Raw genomic sequence first — 20,312 nt, 5'->3', positions numbered from 1 at the left:
TTAGCTAAGCTATTGAATTCGTTTATAAATTGTATTGTTTATTTTTTTTAAACAAGTCTTTCATTTTTATTTCATATCAAACAATTCGACATTTTTTTTATTCATTTATCACATTTTTACTCGTTTATTGTAGTATTAGTTTATTTTGACAGTCATTATCGTTTGTCCGTAGTTTAAATACTTTTTGACAAACGTTGGGAGCAGATGCAGTTTGGGAACCGTCATCAAATGCTTGGTAAGAATAAGATCCGTCGTCAAATGCTTGGTAAGAATACGATAAGAAGTAAGAATTGTGACACGTTTGCAAAGTTTTTATACTTCCAATGAGTTATAGTTACAAATTTATGAGTTTTTCCCTCTCGTTAGAAGACCGTCCAAGTACACCATTCATTCAAATTAAACTATGTACTGGTCTCAGGTTGAAATAACTTTTATTTAAATTAATTAATTGTTACAAAATACTGGACCAAATGTATTGTAGTATGTTTACTAGGTCTTTGTTCGAATTGTTTCTATGTGCTTTAAATAAATTTAAATATCTATGAGCATCCTATATATAATGAACGATATTAGGTATATGCTGTATATCGAAGTTATATATATATAAGTTATATATTTCTCTAAAATAGCATATATAAGAGCGGTCCTAAAATAATATATTAGTACATACTGTCTGCAGGCCCATACGAATATGTTAATTATATTATATAGATAAGTATACAGGTGACTATCACAATATTTAACAATCATATATTATAATATTATATAATATATAATTTATGTGATATATATAGTATATGTAACATATTTATATATGAATATATGTCACATATATGTATATAGAATATAACATTGTTATATTCTATCTATACGTGTGATATGTATATATCATTGTATGAACGTGTTTGAAGTCATACTAGAAAAAGAACAGTCATATCTTCCCGGAAGAATATTCAGGATTTGTTCAGGATGTTAGTGATTTGCTGTTACTATTTGTCTGAAAAGTTATTTCGTTTGGTTTCAACCCGTTCATTTATTTTACAAACTTAGCTTGTATTGTTACTAGCTTTAAATATTAATCAACTCATTTGTTTTGTTTTGTTTAACAAAGAAAGGGTTGTCTGTTCGGTTTTTTATCCTGTCGTTTTTTATCCTATGTGTGTAATTCTGTTATTTTTTGTAATTTGAAGATTGAACGTTTGAAAATTTGTTAATTTTTAACATTTATTCAAATTTATTGAATAGTGAAAGTAAATGGAATCCTTAGTGACGCGCTTGGAAGCTGTTACCTCTAGATTGGAAAACATAGCATCAGGGGGAGGTACAGCAATGAAGGCAGGAGATTCAGGTTTGGATAAAAAATTTTTAAAGTTCAAACATTAATTTTACCATAAATGACGTAAATAATATTACATGGAGATACATAAGTAAAGTTAACTACTTAATTTTCAGTTAGACAGAATGAGCTGCTGTTTGTTAATCATTTTTATTGTGTGGTTTTACAATCTAAATTCTAAATGTACTTGAATTTTATTTACAAATTTGTTTAAAAATAATATTATTGATTCAATATGTTACAGCACAGTTAGCTCCATTCGTTCAAGCATATGATGCAGTGGTCAACAGTTACCTAGAAAAGTTTCTTGAGTTGAGCAAGAAGTTAGATGGGGATGTTAGCACCCAGGTACTGGAATAATTACTACTGAAATTTTAAAGTTTTATAAGATCATGACTTGAAGCATGAGTCTAAAATTAGGAATGTTTCAACTACTGTCAGTTTCTTTATTTTTAACATTATATTGAAGGCCAATTTGGTGAAAGATGCATTGTCAGCACAACATGACTTTTTGGTGCTTGCATCTCATTGCAAAGAACCAGCACAAGCTGAACTTCCTGGTTTATTGAAAAAGTTGTCAGATAACATTTCTGCCATTCAGGTTTTTTTTTAAAATAGTTCTTAATATGATAAGTTTTTTTTGTATAACCTTTAATTTTAATGGAACAATAACTAACTAATTTATGTTATGTTGCTTACTTTATATTAAATTTGAAGGATTTGAAAGAGAAGCATAGGACCAGTCAGTTCTTCAACCACCTATCTACCGTTGCTGATTCTATTCCTGCCCTGGGTTGGGTTTCTGTGGTTAGTTCACTAAACAGCTTATTTCATATTTTCGAATGATTCATCCAATTATTATTTTCTAGAATTATTGTTCATTAACTTATGAGAAACACTGCTGATATATTTATTTGTAACTACACAATTATATTATTAATTATTTAAATAAATGTAATGCTTTTATCATCTTGGTTGAGATGTGCATGTGAATGTTAGCAATGATATGTAACAACATGAAATGTTAACAATTCTTTAAACAATGCCACCCACCCGTGCATGCGTGCAGTCTCCGGCACCAGCACCATACGTTAAGGAGATGATTGACTCTGGCCTCTTCTATTCAAACAGGCTTCTCAAGGATTACAGGAATAAGTTAGTCTGTTGTAATGTATTCATTAACTTTCAAGAAATTGTTATCGTCTGGGAAATGCTATTTGATGACAAGCATGTGGGAGTATACATTTTTACACGGACCAAACTACATGATGTTACAGTATATGATGATTAGAGTTTTGCATTCAACTACTGTAAGTTGATGACTTTTTAAGTTTTTTGTGAGCACTGATGCAATGAAACTCTGTGATAATAAACCAGCAATAAATTAAAATCTGAGCATGGCGAGATTGGAGATAGGTGCAGATGCGGAGTATGGTGATGGCATTAACAGTATTTCAACAGGAGTAACTAACTATATGGCTTCAACAACAAAATTTTTTGTTTTTTGTGGTAAAAAATATTGAGGAATAAGCATTTATTGATTCATACAGAATGATTTACTTCTTTGCTTTATTTGTTGGCCGTTTAATAATTATTTGAAAAAAATACGAGAATAAGATATGATTTTGAAATCTGTTGAAATGCTTTAATGTGCCAGAGATGATAATCATGTTGAATGGGTGAAGGCCTGGATGGGACTGCTCTGTGATTTGCAAGTATATGTCAGAAAGCATCACACAACTGGTCTCACTTGGAACAAGCAGGTTTGTTGGAATGCTTTCTCAACATCAATCATTTATGATATTCAGATATTGTGATGACGATGACAGTTAGTAGTGAAAGCTGTTATAATAGTTTTGCTTTTTTATTATTTAATGTTTGTTTATGGCTTTTTTTTACATTATTATCAATCATTTTAGGCTTGAAATTTAATTTGTTTTTGGTTGCAAACACAAAGTTAACATTCTGTTTATAATTTGTATAATGAATAGGGTGTGGATGTATCTTCCTACAAGGGTGCCTCATCTCAACCATCACCTGCTGGCGGTCCTCCACCCCCTCCTGGTCCCCCACCTCCTCCTGCACCTATCGCTCCTTCATCCACATCATCAAATGATGGAGATGATGACAACAGGGCTCAATTGTTTTCTGAGCTGAACAAAGGAGAGGACATTACAAAATGTTGGTTTTATGGTATTCTTCAATAATTGCAGTAATACAATTCTGATAGCCATGCAAATGTAGTGATGATTATTTCTAATACAAAACATCTAGCCCTGAAAAAAGTGTCCGATGACATGAAGACCCACAAGAATCCTGCCCTTCGTTTGGGTGCTCCACAGCCATTTAAAGCAAGTGCAAAGCCAACACCAGCTGCAAAACCAGGAGCCAATCAGAAACCTAGCCATCATGCACCTGCTGCATCTGCCAAGAAACCTCCAAAGTTGGAACTTGAGGGCAAGAAGTGGATTGTGGTTAGTTCATATGATGCTCTGTGTTTGCTCTTTGAACGTGATGGTGTGTGATTGATATTAATTAATTTAAAATGTTTCAGGAGCACTATGTGAACAACAACAACATCATAATAGCTGAGACTGAAATGAAGCAGACGGTCTACATATTCAAATGTGAGAACTCAACGATCACCATCAAAGGCAAGGTCAATGCCATCACCATGGGTTCGTCCTGACAACTTACTCATAATGTTTCATTTTCACAGGAAATATTTTAATAAACTGAACAATTATATTTTGTTTCCATTCTCAATTTTGCTGTCTCACGCTTTATTTCATTCATTTACAGTCAGACGTTTATGTTCTTAAAAAATTATTTATTTTGAATAAAAATTTTGTTTATAGTAAATCATACAGTCAAGTTAACCAGCGCAATGTATATTAAATTACAGATAACTGCAAGAAATGTGGACTAGTTTTTGACGAATCCATCTCTTCATTGGACTTTGTCAACTGTCAGAGTGTCAAGGCTCAGGTAGAGAAGAAACTGATGTGTATAATTTATTTATTTCATTTTTTTTCACTTATAGTGTCATGGCTATTGTAATAATAGTGGTGATTATTAATTTCGTAACACCACTTGGATTGTAAATTTTTTTTATTTTTATAAAAATATTAGCTGATTGGTCTGTCGTTTTCATCGAAGGTGTTGTGTAAAGTGCCAACAATAAATGTTGACAAGACGGATGGCTGCATGATTTTCTTGAGCAAGGATTCATTGGATTCACAAATTGTTTCTGCAAAGTCTTCAGAGATGAATGTTCTTGTGCCTGATCCTCAGAATGAATTCGTTAGTTGTCGACTTCTGCATCTGTCGCTTTTACATTTAATTATTCATTCATTTATTTATTTATTAGTATTTTGTTATTACTTTTAAGCTTATCACGACTGGGTTTTTTTTTATTTTCTGGTTATTGGATCAAATTTTGTTAAAAAGTTTCCACGCTGTGTTATAATAACTTGTTAACTATATTTCTTCAGTTTCAAGACCATTTTAATGTTTCTGCCGTTTTTGGTCTGGGTCACCAGTGAAATAATTTTTTTGTTAGGGTCTTTTGTCACTAATTGTTTTTCATAATTATTAGTTATATACATTGCATTTGCAAACGTGTTCCATGTATAAAGTATAATATGATGTTGAGACCGACAAAGTCATCTTAACATTGTCAATCATGAAACTTTACAGAGAGAATTTCCAATTCCTGAGCAGTTCAGGACATACTGGAATGGTTCTAAGCTTGTGACTGAGATCACTGACGTCAAGGTGGGCTGAGTGATGGACAAAAAAATTTCAGTGCATGCATTTGCACAACGTCGTTCATTTACTTCCTTTATAATATTTAGGGGAGATTTAAATTATTTATTCATCATTTATATATTTATATTTTGTACCATGTGCTTAGATATTAATGATATTTAACTAATTTTATGATACATGTCTGCTGATTGATGGCAAATTGTTTCGTTCGTCTTCTTTTTCAAATATTCAGGTCGTCTTGTTAAAATTGAAGCATGATTTATTAATAAAATAGTTTTGAAATTTTTTTGGCAGCTATTAAAAGTTCAAATATTTGTTAATAAATGCGGGCAAGTTGTCTTGTTTCTGTATAATAACAATCACATAGATGTATCAATAATTATTATTTCGATTATTATTTGCCTCATCTCACATGGACTAATTTTCTGTTGAGCCATTCAATTTTCATTTAATTAAAGAAATTAATAATTATTATTTTGATTATTATTTGCCTCATCTCACATAGACTAATTTTCTGTTGAACCATTCAATTTTCATTTAATTAAAGGAATACAAACAATCTCTTATGAACAGGATTTCGTTTCGTCAACTTATTGTTTCGTGGATTTTTCTCTGAAGTAGACGTTTATATGTAGAATGTATGGTTGCATTTAAATTATTTGTTGAATCCTCTTTCACTTAGAATGTAAATCGATCGCAATGTCAGTCCTAAAAATTTAAACGCAAAAATTTATCTAGTCGACCTTAGCTCTTAAATCACCGTTGTTCTCGCTATATTCGGGTTTGTGGTTTGGGAAAGGTAGGTATTTATTCACACTTTCGTCGTCATCACCCGTTGGCCTAGAAGCAATTAGTTGTGGTGTGACATTGAGGTTTTGAGAAGTTTAACACATTGACATTATATATATCCATGGTTTTAAATTTTTTCGTTTAGGCAACAATTTTGTTCGAGGTTCTCATGCGAAACGCAACATAATTTGATCCAATTTTTTCCAAACTAAACTATTGAAAAAATGCGCGCACAAACTATTAATAGAACATTCCTTGTCTTGGTTATGGCATTCTGTGACCCAGCCCGGAGCTGTGTGACTCGGCCCGGCGCTGCTCCGCCCGTTTGCGCGCAAAAGACGTTACTCGTAGACAGACAGTAAAACGTTTTTATCATGTTTTATTAATTATGAATATTAGTAACTGTAAAAAAGCTGTAAGAATCTGCTTTCTCTATCATAAGTAAGTATTAAATACAAAAATTAAATTAGCTACATTTAGTTAAAAAGCCTAATATTTAATTTTCCCCCTTATCTTTCGCATCAATTTTTTTCGAACTGCTTCATGGGCAAGCGGGTTTCATTCCCGATTTTTCTATATATATTTTCATTGAACATTCTGAAAGCAACCGGTTGCACCCTTTTGCTCCACCAGTAGACTTCACAATCATCGGAACGCCTGCTGTGGTTATTGAATCTCAAAGACGCGTTTCTAGTCACAAGTGAACATTTAGAATTCACTTTCACGCAACACACACATGTATGTAGTATTAATATATGATTTTAACCTCGAACAGTTCGATAAAACTTATATTTACAATAAACGTCGTGCTTAAAGTCGAGTAGCTAAAGAACGATTTTCTTTTTCAAAATGAAACAGTTCACAATTTCATTCTATAATTTTTTAATATCACTACAAGTATTTAATTCGCATAGTCAATTTACAGGATCTTTTAAGCTTATGAAACTAAATTTTTTTCATGCAACTGAATCAGAATATTTTCCCAGAACGTTCCTATATATTACGAGATAGTAATAGAAGCTTAATAACAAAAAAAATAAATGATTTAAAACCAGTTATGCCACACACGAACTAATTTTAAATAAATAAATTATCATAAAAATCAATATCAACGTGGAAGTGCACTCAAAAAAAGCGCAATAAAAAAAATTCACGTTCATTCACTCATAGTCGTTTCAGATCAGCCACACAACAAATGAGAGCTTATATATTCAAAAATATTGAAATACTTTAGTTATTGTTATTTGAGCCATCTTCTCAATTAAACCTCTTTTTGAGAAACTACTTCATCAAACTATTCCAAAACCAGCAAGCAATCTCATCTATATAAAATGATACAAAGTTTTGAATAACGTTTTGGTAAGCAAAATAATTAATGAAAATAAAAAAACTGATGACAATGAGAAAACAGAGAACATTAAGTTTATTATTAATCCTTTGTGTTGATGGCAGGTCTGGACTGTTTGGTCTGTCTCGGCAGAGTTGCTACATGATAAATCTGTCAGTTGCAACATCAATTTGTATTATTGATCTTGGTGATTAATTTAATTGAGACAAAGGCAAGTTAACTCGTGTATGATCAATCAATAAATGATGAAACATGTCTGTTTACATTTATTTATATATTAAGAACAATATATATATATATATATATATATATATATATATATATATATTTTTACAATATTCTATAAATTCTACCGAATGTTTGGCGTTAATATGTTTGTAGTTCGTTTTTTCGATTTTTCTCACTAAAGTTTTTTGGTGAACGTTTAGTTTATTAAAATTCAAAATAAACTTATTTTTCGAATTCATGCTGCAAATAAGACCATATTTCGATTCCGAATGAATCATCATCAGTGCTCCTTGCTGTATATATAGGGAAATATTGACTTTGTCAAGATTAACTTTGACGTTGTAAAAATTAACTTTGGTGTTGTAAAATTGAACTTTGATGCGAATTAGGTGTCAGGTTTCTTTATTGGCTGGTCATCTTCTTTGGTCTCCTTTTCTTCATGGATAGCATCATATTCTTCTTTGTCACTATTTACGATGCTAGTTTTTATTACTTCTTTGTTTTCGTTGTTGGTTAAGCGCCGGGTTGGAAGTGAGGTTGTCATTTTTTGTTGTATATTTATTTATTTTTGGTTTATTGATGTCAATTAGGACTGCTTCTGCAATTTTAAGATGTGTGTAGTTGCTGTTCTGGTATATTACTTTGGTGTTGCTGTCGAGGATTTCACGGCTAATTGTGATTGAGTGTGTTGAGTCCAAATGAGATTTGATAGCACCACTCTGTTTATGCATCGTAAGCCTTCTAGTCAGTGAGGTAGTAGTAATCCCGATATATGAGTCATGTTGACGTGCACAGCCGTCAAAGGGGCAATTAAATTCATATATTACGTGATTACGCTTTAACTCAGAGTTATCTCTAGGACTGCAGTTGTTTTTCAGTATTAGGTGAGACGTCTTTTTATTGTTGTTATAAATTCGGAGTTCAACTTTACTATTTGGGTTGGTTGGTGTGACATTTTTATTGATGATATGCTTAAGAATAGCTTCATCTACCTTGTATGCTGTTGACATGTGATTTCTGTAATACAAGATGATGTCGTTATCTTGATTGTTGGTACTAGGAAGGTTATTGCTGTGTAGTAATTTGTTTTTAACAATCTTTTCAATAGAGTAAGTCTTATATCCATTGTTTACAGCAGGTTAGTGACCCTCTTTAATTCAATAAACCAAAAATAAATATACAACAAAAAATGACAACCTCACTTCCAACCCGGCGCTTAACCAACAACGAAAACAAAGAAGTAATAAAAACTAGCATCGTAAATAGTGACAAAGAAGAATATGATGCTATCCATGAAGAAAAGGAGACCAAAGAAGATCACCAGCCAATAAAGAAACCTGACACCTAATTCGCATCAAAGTTCAATTTTACAACACCAAAGTTAATTTTTACAACGTCAAAGTTAATCTTGACAAAGTCAATATTTCCCTATATATACAGCAAGGAGCACTGATGATGATTCATTCGGAATCGAAATATGGTCTTATTTGCAGCATGAATTCGAAAAATAAGTTTATTTTGAATTTTAATAAACTAAACGTTCACCAAAAAACTTTAGTGAGAAAAATCGAAAAAACGAACTACAAACATATTAACGCCAAACATGCGGTAGAATTTATAGAATATTGTAAAAATTATGGTCTATTACCAACATATATATATATATATATATATATATATATATAGCGCCCATTCAATGTTGTCACAGGCTCTCTCAAAAAATAAAACTTAATTATATACGTGGCAAACAAAATAGGTACATGATCAAATTCAATGCAACTTCAAAGAAAATAAAAATGTCTTTAAATCTTTTTTAAATGATTCAAGATGAAGCCAGGGTTTTCTTAGTGATGCAGATATATGTATATATCTATCTCTATCTCTCTCTCTCTCTCTCTCTCTATATATATATATATATATATATATATATATATATATATATATATATATATATATATATATTGAATTTGGGTTCAGACTGTCATATATACAGTTATTAAGAAATATCTGAAAATGCGGTGATGTCTATATATATCTATATATTGCATATTATATGCTTAGATAATAAGCTACTGATGAATGAGGCTCTGTATTTTATGATATTATTTAAATTGATTTTATATGATGATGTATGTAAACAGTTTTTAGTGTTAAATGACGTTATTGTTCAAAAGTGGGACAATCTTGAATTAATTGATCTGCATTAATTCAAGAAGAGCAATATAAAATCAAATCAATTACTTAGCTATCGGCAAAATAGTACACTTGAAAGAACGTACAATAACAAGAATTTACGTGAGATTAAATTATTATATTCAATACTTATTCAATGTTCCGCATATTTTTTGGTAACTAAGTGATCATCATAGCATAACATAACTAAGTGATCCAAAAGTCATTAAATTCTGTGAGAATAAAGTTAAGATAAAAATCCTCAAAGTAACCTCATTGTGATCATAGGTGATCTTCTTGCTGTGACTCTTCTTTGCTTGAACTTTGAACCCGGCCACTTCCTCATGCTCCAATAAAGGATCCAGATCTGTTTGTATCATGAGCAAATTATAGTTATTTATTTATTTTTAAACACTTATCATCACAGTACATTATAAACGACCTTGACGTCATTTTGCCTACAATTATCTCACGAGTAATTTGAATTGAAGGGAAAATGCAATTTTATTTAATTTTTAAAAAAACATTGAAAAAGTTGAAATTCATTGTTTTGCATAACTAAACTGAAAAAAATTACTAGCCACTATTTTTTGCCTTAACTCTTTTCTGGGTTTTTGCTGAAAGCTCTCTTTGGGAGCGTCTAGGGGACTTGATGTCATGTTCAGTCAGCAGAAGGGGAGCATCTTCGTGCATGTCATTGTCACTTGCACTGGCTGGCATCCTGTCATCCTCATCCATCTCATCATCGTTGTCATTAATATTGTGATGATGAGGACCTATTGCCTGGTATGCTACATCTGTTTCGTCTTTTGAGAGATCATTTAAACTGTAACTCTTCTTCAACTGTTCAGATAAGGTATTCTGACCCTTGTGAAGATATTATTTCCACAAAATTTAAAAATGCTATTATATGTTTTATTAGAGTTGCAGTAGTAATAACGTGGAAACGTTTAAATAAATAATGTTTAAATGAAAGTACCTTTATAGCAGTAGCCAAAACAATACTGGCAGCAAAATTGAAACTTTTAGAACCCAAATTCAAAAGTGTTGAATAACCCTGATCTGAAGCCTTTGCTATGCATTTGTCAATCTCCTGCAATGAATAAACAGTGTCATACATAATCAACAGAAATCATCACAACAATGATAGTGTCAAACATAATCAACAGAAATCATCACAACAATGATAGTGTCATACATAATCAACAGAAATCATCACAACAAAAATAGTGTCATACATAATCAACAGAAATCATCACAACAATGATAGTGTCATACATAATCAACAGAAATCATCACAACAATAATAGTGTCATACATAATCAACAGAAATCATCACAACAATGATAGTGTCATACATAATCAACAGAAATCATCACAACAATGATAGTGTCATACATAATCAACAGAAATCATCACAACAATGATAGTGTCATACATAATCAACAGAAATCATCACAACAATGATAGTGTCATACATAATCAACAGAAATCATCACAACAATAATAGTGTCATACATAATCAACAGAAATCATCACAACAATGATAGTGTCATACATAATCAACAGAAATCATCACAACAATGATAGTGTCATACATAATCAACAGAAATCATCACAACAATGATGAGTAAAAAAACTAAGAGCAACAAATACTAAACAATAATGACAGTTATGGCAACTTAGTTTATGAAACTATCTGACAAACTTCTTCTCGTTTTGAGAGCTGAGGATGAATGAACTTCTTGTATAGAATAGTGGCACCCCTCGTTGCTGGCAGCATCAGCCATATTACATAAAATATTTTAATCTCGTAGTAAAATGGAAGCCTGTATGAATATTTAACAACATTTAGTAAAACCATTTACAAGAATCATTCCTGAAAGGCTATTTATAAAAAAGTTTAGTTCCAAACTCAATCCTTTATTGTTTTTGGCATTCAGTGTGAGGTTTGGATCATGATAAAAAAATTATCGCCAATTAATATCGTATCCATTCAACAGTTAAATATTCGCATGCACTAGTTAGCTTAGGTGATGATGGTGGGAAATGAAAAAAATTAAAAATGATTCTAGAGACTGGCATATACAATAAGTATATGATGTTTCAAGGATTAGCACATACATTTAAAAATGTGTGTGTGTGTGTGTGTGCGTATGTTAAGAGAGGTGGTATTCAGCAGTTGAGATAATAACAACTAAATGATGTATTATTTCTAAAAAGGCAAAGCCAATGCATGTGTATAACAATTTACTATCATGAACATTTACAGATCATTAAATACAACCTACTCAAATTAAAAATTAATAAATATAAAAATTTTTAAAAAATTAAAAAGTACCAAGAAATGAAAATATCAGCGAAAGTTTCAGCGCAAGTGAAAATAGCAAAGACAATCCAGTACATCATCCATCTGACCTGTTTAATTTATAAGGTTAATTTTAATTTAAATATGAAAAAATTAAAACTTCAACTGAAATAATAAAATAAAATAAAAAAACTTATAGTAAAAAATTAATAAAATAAATAAGTTCGCTTTGAAATTGAAGAAATTTTATAAAAAATTTAATATTACAAAAAAAACTAACATATTCTTTGACATTTTTGGTTTTGACTGCTTTGTATGAGCAATATGCTGGATAGAGCGTGCCGAATAGAAGTCTGGTGATCAAAAGAACAGAACAAAACATTTATTTTATAAAATAATATTTTCAATTAAATTAAAAAATTGTTTGCAGTTTGGCCAATATGAATAAATTTTCATTGTATAATAAATTAAAAATATATACATATAGTATATATATATATATATACTAACATTACCACACGAGATAAAATGACTGAAATCATAATAAATACTTCCTCATTAATTAAATTTAATTAATTATTCCTAGATTTTTCACAAACTAATTAATCGAAAACAAGAATTACGACATAGCTAAACAAATGAATTTTCCATTTGAAACTGCTGAGCTGAGCTGATCTTCAAAATATTCGAGTGAATGAATTCCTCTTTCGGTCCTTACTAATTTGGCATTGAAAATTATTTTTAATGAAATTATCATGGATATATATTACTCATTAATATTACATAATTCTTATCTATTTTGTAAATTATTTTTTATAACAACCAGTTTTGAAAAAAAACGACTCAGGTGGAATTTGAGAGTGAATAGACTTTTGTCAGTCTCTCTTATGCACCCAAATTATCATATTGGTTTTGTGGTTTTGATTGGTACATTTTTAAAAAAAATAATATATTATGACATTGGGTAATTCAATATGACATTCCATAAAATTTATTGAGTACAGTAGAATAAATTTGATGATATTTAAATAAAAATTTACAAGAACCTTTTCGTCACATCTACAAGTTGAAGTACACTAGCCTACTGGTTTTCTTGTCATCCAATCTCAAAAGTTTATACTAGTATTCATTAGTATTCCATACATTTAATTAATAGAGGTTTGCGAGCATTTTTATTAAGTAGGTGAGTGACCGCTCTTTTATTAATCCAATTTGATAGTTTGCCAAATGGAATCAAGAAGCCAATCACTGCAATAAAATTTCTTTTCTCTCTATTCCACTCTATTTACTCTACCTCCCTTTTTCCTTACCTTTTCTCTATCCGTTTTTTCTACCTTTCTCTTTGTATATAATTTGAAACTTTGATGAATTTTTTGAAGAACACGCCAGCATATACTTCTATACATCACTTTACATTTTCGACAATTTGTTTCTAATTTTTCCTTTCATGAGGAAAACTTCACACTGCGAAAAATTGAAAGGTTGTTAATAATTCTATCATATCCTACAGATGATTCAAAAAAGTCAGAAGAAATCATGATTGTAATTTGCTCACATTAGAAATTTGTTCTTTGAAAGAAATGAATGAGCGAGGTGAATAATGACTGAACACTGAACATCCTTTCATTTCGAACTCAGTGCTTCAGTGGCCAACTCCATCCAGATGATTTTAAACTTTTGTGCTTTCTGATAAAACACATTTTGTGATTATATTTTTTTTGCACAAATGTGCACTTGTGCTGCTTCATCATTAAACACTTTTTTGTGGATATTTATATAATTCATTAGTATTTTTCAAAATTTGAATCACAATTTTTAGTTTGTATGAGCTGCAGCTTTTTACATCCTACCAGAGAGATTAATATAAATTTTTTGTCAGTTTAATGAAATATTTTGCTCATTAGGATTAATGTTCCTTTGAGACTATCAACTTTTTTCACGCCAAACATAACATCCGTAAAATCTACACGAGCGGTGCATATTTATTTGTTTGTTTGCTTTTGCTCAGCGTTGTGAATGATGTAGAATTAGCCGGTGTAATAAAATGAAATAAATATCATGGGCTGCGTAGAATGCACTATTGGAGGAGATAAGGCAGATGAACAGGTCGTAGACATGAAATGTTTAGCGGAGCGTCTGCCAGTGCAATATAAAACGTAGGTACACCGCACCAATATAAATACATGGATACCTGCCTACTTACAGCTTATAAGCTGGTGAGGTGACAACGCTTCTTAGCATTTCATTTGTTGGTCTTTAACGGAATAATACTTATATTAATATTATTTATTTTTATTATTAACGTCTTAAAACAAATCATTTGTTTGAGCCACTAGATATTTGTGCATTTTACAGAACAACATTTTTTTATGGTTTCAGTGAGTTTTCGTAAAAAATTTCTTCAGAGATATTTCTAAAAAGTTGATTTATTTAAAACAAACCAAAACGTTGATTCAAACAAAAATTAGCAAAAAAATTGTAGAAAAGTGAAAAGAGGAACAATTTTGCAAAGAAATTATTTAACGACGTCTGCCTGTCTGTCTGTCATCGCCTGGAAGAAGATTCAATGCTTGGAATGTTCAAGACAGGTAGACACATTTCTGGATTTTTTGCGCTGTTTCAATTTGCATCTTACATTAATTATCATTATACTAATTATTTATATATTTATATTGATTATTATTATATTTATATTAATTATTATTATATTTATATTTATTATTTTCATAATTATATTTTTAATGATTTTTGCCAACAAATATATTATGTAGCTGTTGTTGTTTTTTGGAAGTTTGACTTTAACTTTTTCAGATACATTATAAATAAACATCTATCTGAAAGTCTGCAGTGGTTTTATTTTGATGGGCGCTCCGTAAAAATATAGCCACAAGAAAGGGGTAAGGTAATAAAGGTGGTAAATAATTGATGAAGCGAGTATCTCTTAGTGGTTGGAAGTTATGAGGAGAACGATTTTTTATTTTCGTCGGCGGCATGTTATGTTCCTTATGTTCCTTTAGTAAAGTTTCTTCACTTTCTTTAAAAGAGAATTTTTTTCAAATTTTAGAATCGCTAACGCGAAATGTTTTAATTTTAGTAAAAGATGTTTTAAATTTAGAAAAGCATAACATGGCGATCATTTAAACTATATTTTTCATCAACACTCAACGTTGCGTTTTGTCTTCGCCTTATGATTTAAAAAAATTTCGTTTCCCCTTTTAGCAAAACATTTCGGTAAAAGTAATGAAATTAATTTTAAAATTTTAAAAAGTACATTCAACAATTTATATTATTTTAAAAAATAACCAAAAATTAATATTTATAACTACAAAATTTAAATAATGAAAACAGTAAAGACAAATTACAGTTGATTTTTTAATTTATTTAATTTATTTATTTTTTTATTTAATTTTCCACAACTACTCTTAAATATAGTTAACCGATTTTTTGCTTCTGTGTCAACAACCATGAACAACCTCATATGAGACATAAAAGAAATGTATTACTTAATGACAATAGGAAACTTTGATGGCGGCCGTTATATTATCAAAGCGGACCCACGTCCCAACAGCACTCCAAAGAAGTTTATTTGGAAAGATTTTACATTTCCAATTCATCCGGCGGCTTGTTCTATTTCGTACAAATGTGAAGTATAAAAGATAATTACATAAAATGATCTAATATCTATCTATGATCGATATCTAGAGAGATCTCAGTTTTTGGATCAGCAATTAAATCACACTTTATTGTATTATATTATATTCTAATGGTAATGTATTATTTTTAAAGTTTCATGCTACATTATCCAGAAAATTTGAATATTTTATTTTTGCCAATTAACTATTCATACTATTTGAATTATTTTCTATTTTCCATTTATTGTTTCGAAAGTAAGAAAAATTATAACATTATAAATGATGGCGACTTCTATTAGTTAGAAAATAACAGACGTTAAAAAAATATTCGAATCTAAATATTTGTACCTAAAAAGTGCCTTGCGTTAATATTTAACAGCTCTCACGAAAGACTTTTTTTACAAAACCTTACAAAAGTGAAGCCTCATAGAAGAGTGCTTGCTTTACCGTGGGGAGGCTTTTTAGTAGGTGTTTTTTCACTGCCACTACTGCTACTGCTACTGCTCGTACTTTGTTTATTATTACTACAAAAATAACAATTATAATATAAACAATTATTATAGGAATTATCATTATTATAGTATAATTTTTAATGTTTTTGTTTTATGAGTTGTTTTAAAAATTTGTTGACAAAAGCGGCTTTATGATGAAAAAATTTTGAGATGCACACCACTACAACCCGTCTTAAATCCTGTTCATTCGTTTGTTTTTTTGTTTCGTTGCAATCCAGCAGATGGCGGACAAACAATGTCACAAATGACAAAACCTTCCTGATGTCATTTTTTTGCTTGACTTACTCGCATTAACGTCCAATGCAAACAACGACGCCATAAATAGATTTATAAGTAAATGTGGCTACCACACACAAAGATGCATATATACACATGCGGGCATTTGTACACACGTATACAATTATATATTAGAATGATAAAATGAAGATTTGTAAAGAAAATTGTTGGAGCCATGCTGGGGCCACATGATAGTTTGCACGATTTAAATTCTATAATATCCTGCTGAATTAAGTTATTAATGCATACAAATCATAAACTCTGAGCGTTTTTTTTGCGTTTGAAAAGATTTACTAAGAAAGATAATACATTTGTTGTGCCGTGCCTTGAGCCAATACATGATATGTTTTGCTTTTAATCACGTTAAAACTTATAATTTTGAAGAAATTCAAAAAAAATTATTTAAATACTGTTTATTTATATAAAACTTTAATACATGGAATGCTTTATTCTAATAATTTTTGTTTATACTTGTAACGTCCATACAAGTAGTTTCTATGTGTAAGAAGCAGCGTGTTTAATATGTGTATGTGTTAAGTGTGGTTTTTATGTTTTGGTGTATGTTTAAGATGCGGTGTGTTGGATGTGTGGTATGTATGTGCAATATGTGGCGTGTGTGGCGCGGCTGGCACGGAGCGTTCAACTGCAATCATGTGGGAAAGCAGATGCAAGCGTTGAAGGCCTATGAGGATTTTTTCGTTTTTAAGTTATAAAATATAGTTATTACGTATATATATGAACGCATCTTTAAATAACTAAATAAATAAACCTGTATGTATAAATAGATAAAGAGGTATGTATGTATGCATGTTAAAACCAAAACATGATGAGTGACACTGAACCGTCAAACATCAAGTAACAAATGTATGTATGTATGTATGCATGTATGTATGTATGTATGTATGCATACAACATTTTGTTTTTATTGCTTATTTATATGTTAAACTGGAAGCATAGGCAAAGGCATGGAAGCATGTGTATAACCTAGCAATACTGGAAATACATTTTGGTTTCATTATTGAATTTAAATGCCGTGCACTGCACATATCTTGATGATATTTAATCAGGTAGATGTATATAATCTGATCCATATCTATCAGCGTCTACATTTTTCTCTTCGCTTGAATTTCTATCAACTGAACATGTGTATATGTGTGCGAGTGTGTATATGTGTGTTTGTGTGTGTGTGCGCGTGTGTGTTTTGTGTGTCTTTGTTGTGTCAACGTGGGCTTGTTTATGAGCGTGTTTGTTCACGTGTATGTTTGGAGTTGTTGATGCTAATACTTTGAACTTATTCATCCTCGTGTGTTGTGGAAACTGATAACACACGTAGACGCACGCACGAACGCACACATACATTTTCAAGTATCACATTTTAAAAAAATTAACATTTTTTAAAGGTTTAGAATATTACAAAAGTGTATTTAATCAGGTATCGTTAAAGAACACTTTAATTTGGTCAAACCATTCAGATTGTTTGTTGCCTCTGAAGCCATTAAACCGCAGCCGGCAAGCACTCAAAATAAACTCGATCCTCGTTTTTTTTTATATATTCAGAATTCTGAAATCTGCCCAACACAATCAGTTTCCAGCAATGACTGCCCTAACACAGTAAAAGTCCTCAAGAGAGGACACCGACGGGTAATCTTCAAACTGTCCGTTTCTCTGAAATGTCCCCTCATTAAAACTCAACATTAAATTTCAATTATCATATTCAAATACTGTTTTAACAAGTAAAACAAAATACCAGCTTATTTAGGTATTTTTATTTAACCAAAAAATCTTCGACGATTGTTTCGCATTGCAAATAGTTTTTAATATCTCATTTTCTAAGATAATTTCAATTCAATGTATTCAGAAAATGTAAACCCTTCTTCATTGTCCTCACGGATTGAATAATATGTTAGTGCCTTCCTTGTAGATATAATTTCTTGGCTGGATGTCTCTTCTTCTTTTATTTCTTCATCCTCTTGATTTGATACAAATCCGTGTCGAGCAGCATTGTCCGTTATTCTTCACTGTCCGCCTTTTACTGTACATACATGCAAAGTTTTATCCGAAAGAATGCTATATGTGGAATGTTCATCTGCCTGGAATAATAATAACGCTTCCATGTACACTGCTTTTGTATATCCTTATATCCTGCACTTTCCATCCATGTTTATGTAGGTCATGGCTTGCATATGTAACAAGCGCATGTAACGCACATGTGCAACGGATGTGATGTGGGTGTGTGTGTAGTGTGTGTGTGTATGTGTGTGTGTGTGTGTGTGTGTAACAATATCTTGCATCCCTATATAACAATTATTCTGTGGACTATTGTTCCTCTGGCATTATTTACTGCAGGTGTTTGTATGGCAGGGTAGGATGATGGAAACTGCAGGTCAGATTTGCTCATCAGTGAGAATTGTTTGTTGCGGTGAATGTGTGTAAGAGTGTTTGAATATCTATTCATAATTTCATCGTAAACCATTCAGGCGAACAAAATTAAAAACAATTATTCGCTAGCTTTGAAATTGTTCTTTAATATTTTATGAGATGTCTCTCATGAAATTGAGTTTATGGTGGTGAACTATTTTCTACTACAGTTGCAAATTTTCTTGCAAAATCTAATAAATTGAACAATAAAAATTCAGAAGAATAGTGACACAAAACTGCAAACTGAAATGAAAAAGTATCGAATAAATCATTTGGCCTGTAAACATTTTTGTTTTAATATATTTTTAACGCGAAAGTTTCCAACTTAATGCAGAGAGAACACTCTCATGAAATACGGAAGAAATGAAGGTGTGTGTGTGTGTCATCATATACGCTGATGTGTATGTCCCGTGCACAAAAACAAACATGTACATTCATAAAAGTGCAATACTATAAACAGAGTTGACGTGTAACAAACACAGAATATGCTTATAAACCTGAAAAATAATTTCACAAAACTATAAAATCCCCGTTTCATTTCACTCACATTATACTAATTAATTAAAAATGTAATAAAGATATAATAACTTCACATGAGTTAAACATGACGTGTTAAACAGTACATTCAAAAGTACAACAACAAACGAGCTAGCAGACGAACACAGACCACCTTACATGCACGAGCACACGGTTGGAAAAATATACAAACTTACGGGGACGAACTTATGAGCATGCGTGCGTGTGTGTGTGTGTGTGTGTGTGTGTGTGTGTGTGTACGTAGGTGTGTGTAAGCGTGCGTGCAAGTTTACGTGCGCATACGTGTGAGTGTGCAACTTCACAATGTTACGCCACACCTCTAATCGCTAGCATTCATTCAGCTGCAAAATTTGAAAAGTCAATAAGAGGAGGCGGGCGGAAGATGGTTGGATGGCATGGAGGAGGAAGAAAGAAGGGAGGTGTGTGCTGATTGCTGCCTAACAAATGCATCCACTCTACCATGCCACATCCAACAATGCTGTTCTGTTCTTTCAAACAATTTTTTGACCTGGCAGGTTATTAAAAGACATCGTAACATTGAAATTTGAGTTCTGGTAAAAATTACTATGATATAATCGGTAGAGCTTGCAAACAACAGTGGATTTAACAATTAGATATGTATCAAATTTTTTATGGTTGTTAATATTGGATTAAGAAAATTAAAAATGTTTTTACACGTGTGAGTGTTTAGTGTGTGTGTGTGTGTGTATTTGTATGCATGCATTCATGCATGTATATTACGTATGAGACCATGAATCAAACCGGACGTCATATTTTCTGAGTTGCAGGACTTTTTCCATAAATCCAGGAGTGAGATGATTGAAGACACCAATGAATAATTCACACGAAGTTGCCTGCCAGATGCATTAAACCACACGACGACTTGGTTTATTTTCACCACCCTTGTTTCTAAGTTTGCTTATCTTATTTTTCTTTCTACAAAAATAGTTTGTCTGTGCGTGCACGTGTGTGTGCATGTGTGTGT

General features: G+C 31.2%; 2 protein-coding genes across 2 annotated transcripts; one reads left to right on the top strand and one right to left on the bottom strand.

Annotated features, from left to right (window-relative positions):
* Positions 1-1,254: 1,254 nt before the first annotated feature.
* On the top strand, positions 1,255-5,122 carry HELRODRAFT_66158 (hypothetical protein; the record flags this gene model as incomplete). The annotated part of the gene is made up of 12 exons (XM_009021371.1): positions 1,255-1,348; positions 1,590-1,684; positions 1,806-1,937; positions 2,054-2,143; positions 2,406-2,491; positions 2,994-3,099; positions 3,328-3,517; positions 3,611-3,810; positions 3,891-4,014; positions 4,242-4,324; positions 4,496-4,639; positions 5,036-5,122. The coding sequence occupies 12 exons, from the start codon at positions 1,255-1,257 to the stop codon at positions 5,120-5,122; spliced, it is 1,431 nt and encodes a 476-aa protein (XP_009019619.1).
* A 5,369-nt stretch (positions 5,123-10,491) lies between these two features.
* HELRODRAFT_65616 (hypothetical protein) lies at positions 10,492-12,334 on the bottom strand (the record flags this gene model as incomplete). The annotated part of the gene is made up of 4 exons (XM_009021370.1): positions 10,492-10,737; positions 11,353-11,473; positions 11,986-12,062; positions 12,233-12,334. 4 exons carry the CDS (start codon positions 12,332-12,334, stop codon positions 10,492-10,494), a joined length of 546 nt encoding a protein of 181 aa, XP_009019618.1.
* Between the last annotated feature and the right edge of the window lie 7,978 nt (positions 12,335-20,312).

This window comes from Helobdella robusta (assembly GCF_000326865.2).
Source record: "Helobdella robusta unplaced genomic scaffold HELROscaffold_3, whole genome shotgun sequence".
In the NCBI taxonomy this organism is placed as follows: Eukaryota; Metazoa; Annelida; class Clitellata; order Rhynchobdellida; family Glossiphoniidae; genus Helobdella; species Helobdella robusta.
The sequence above is the reverse complement of the archived record's forward strand: the minus strand, read 5'-3'. Positions and strand labels throughout refer to the sequence as shown.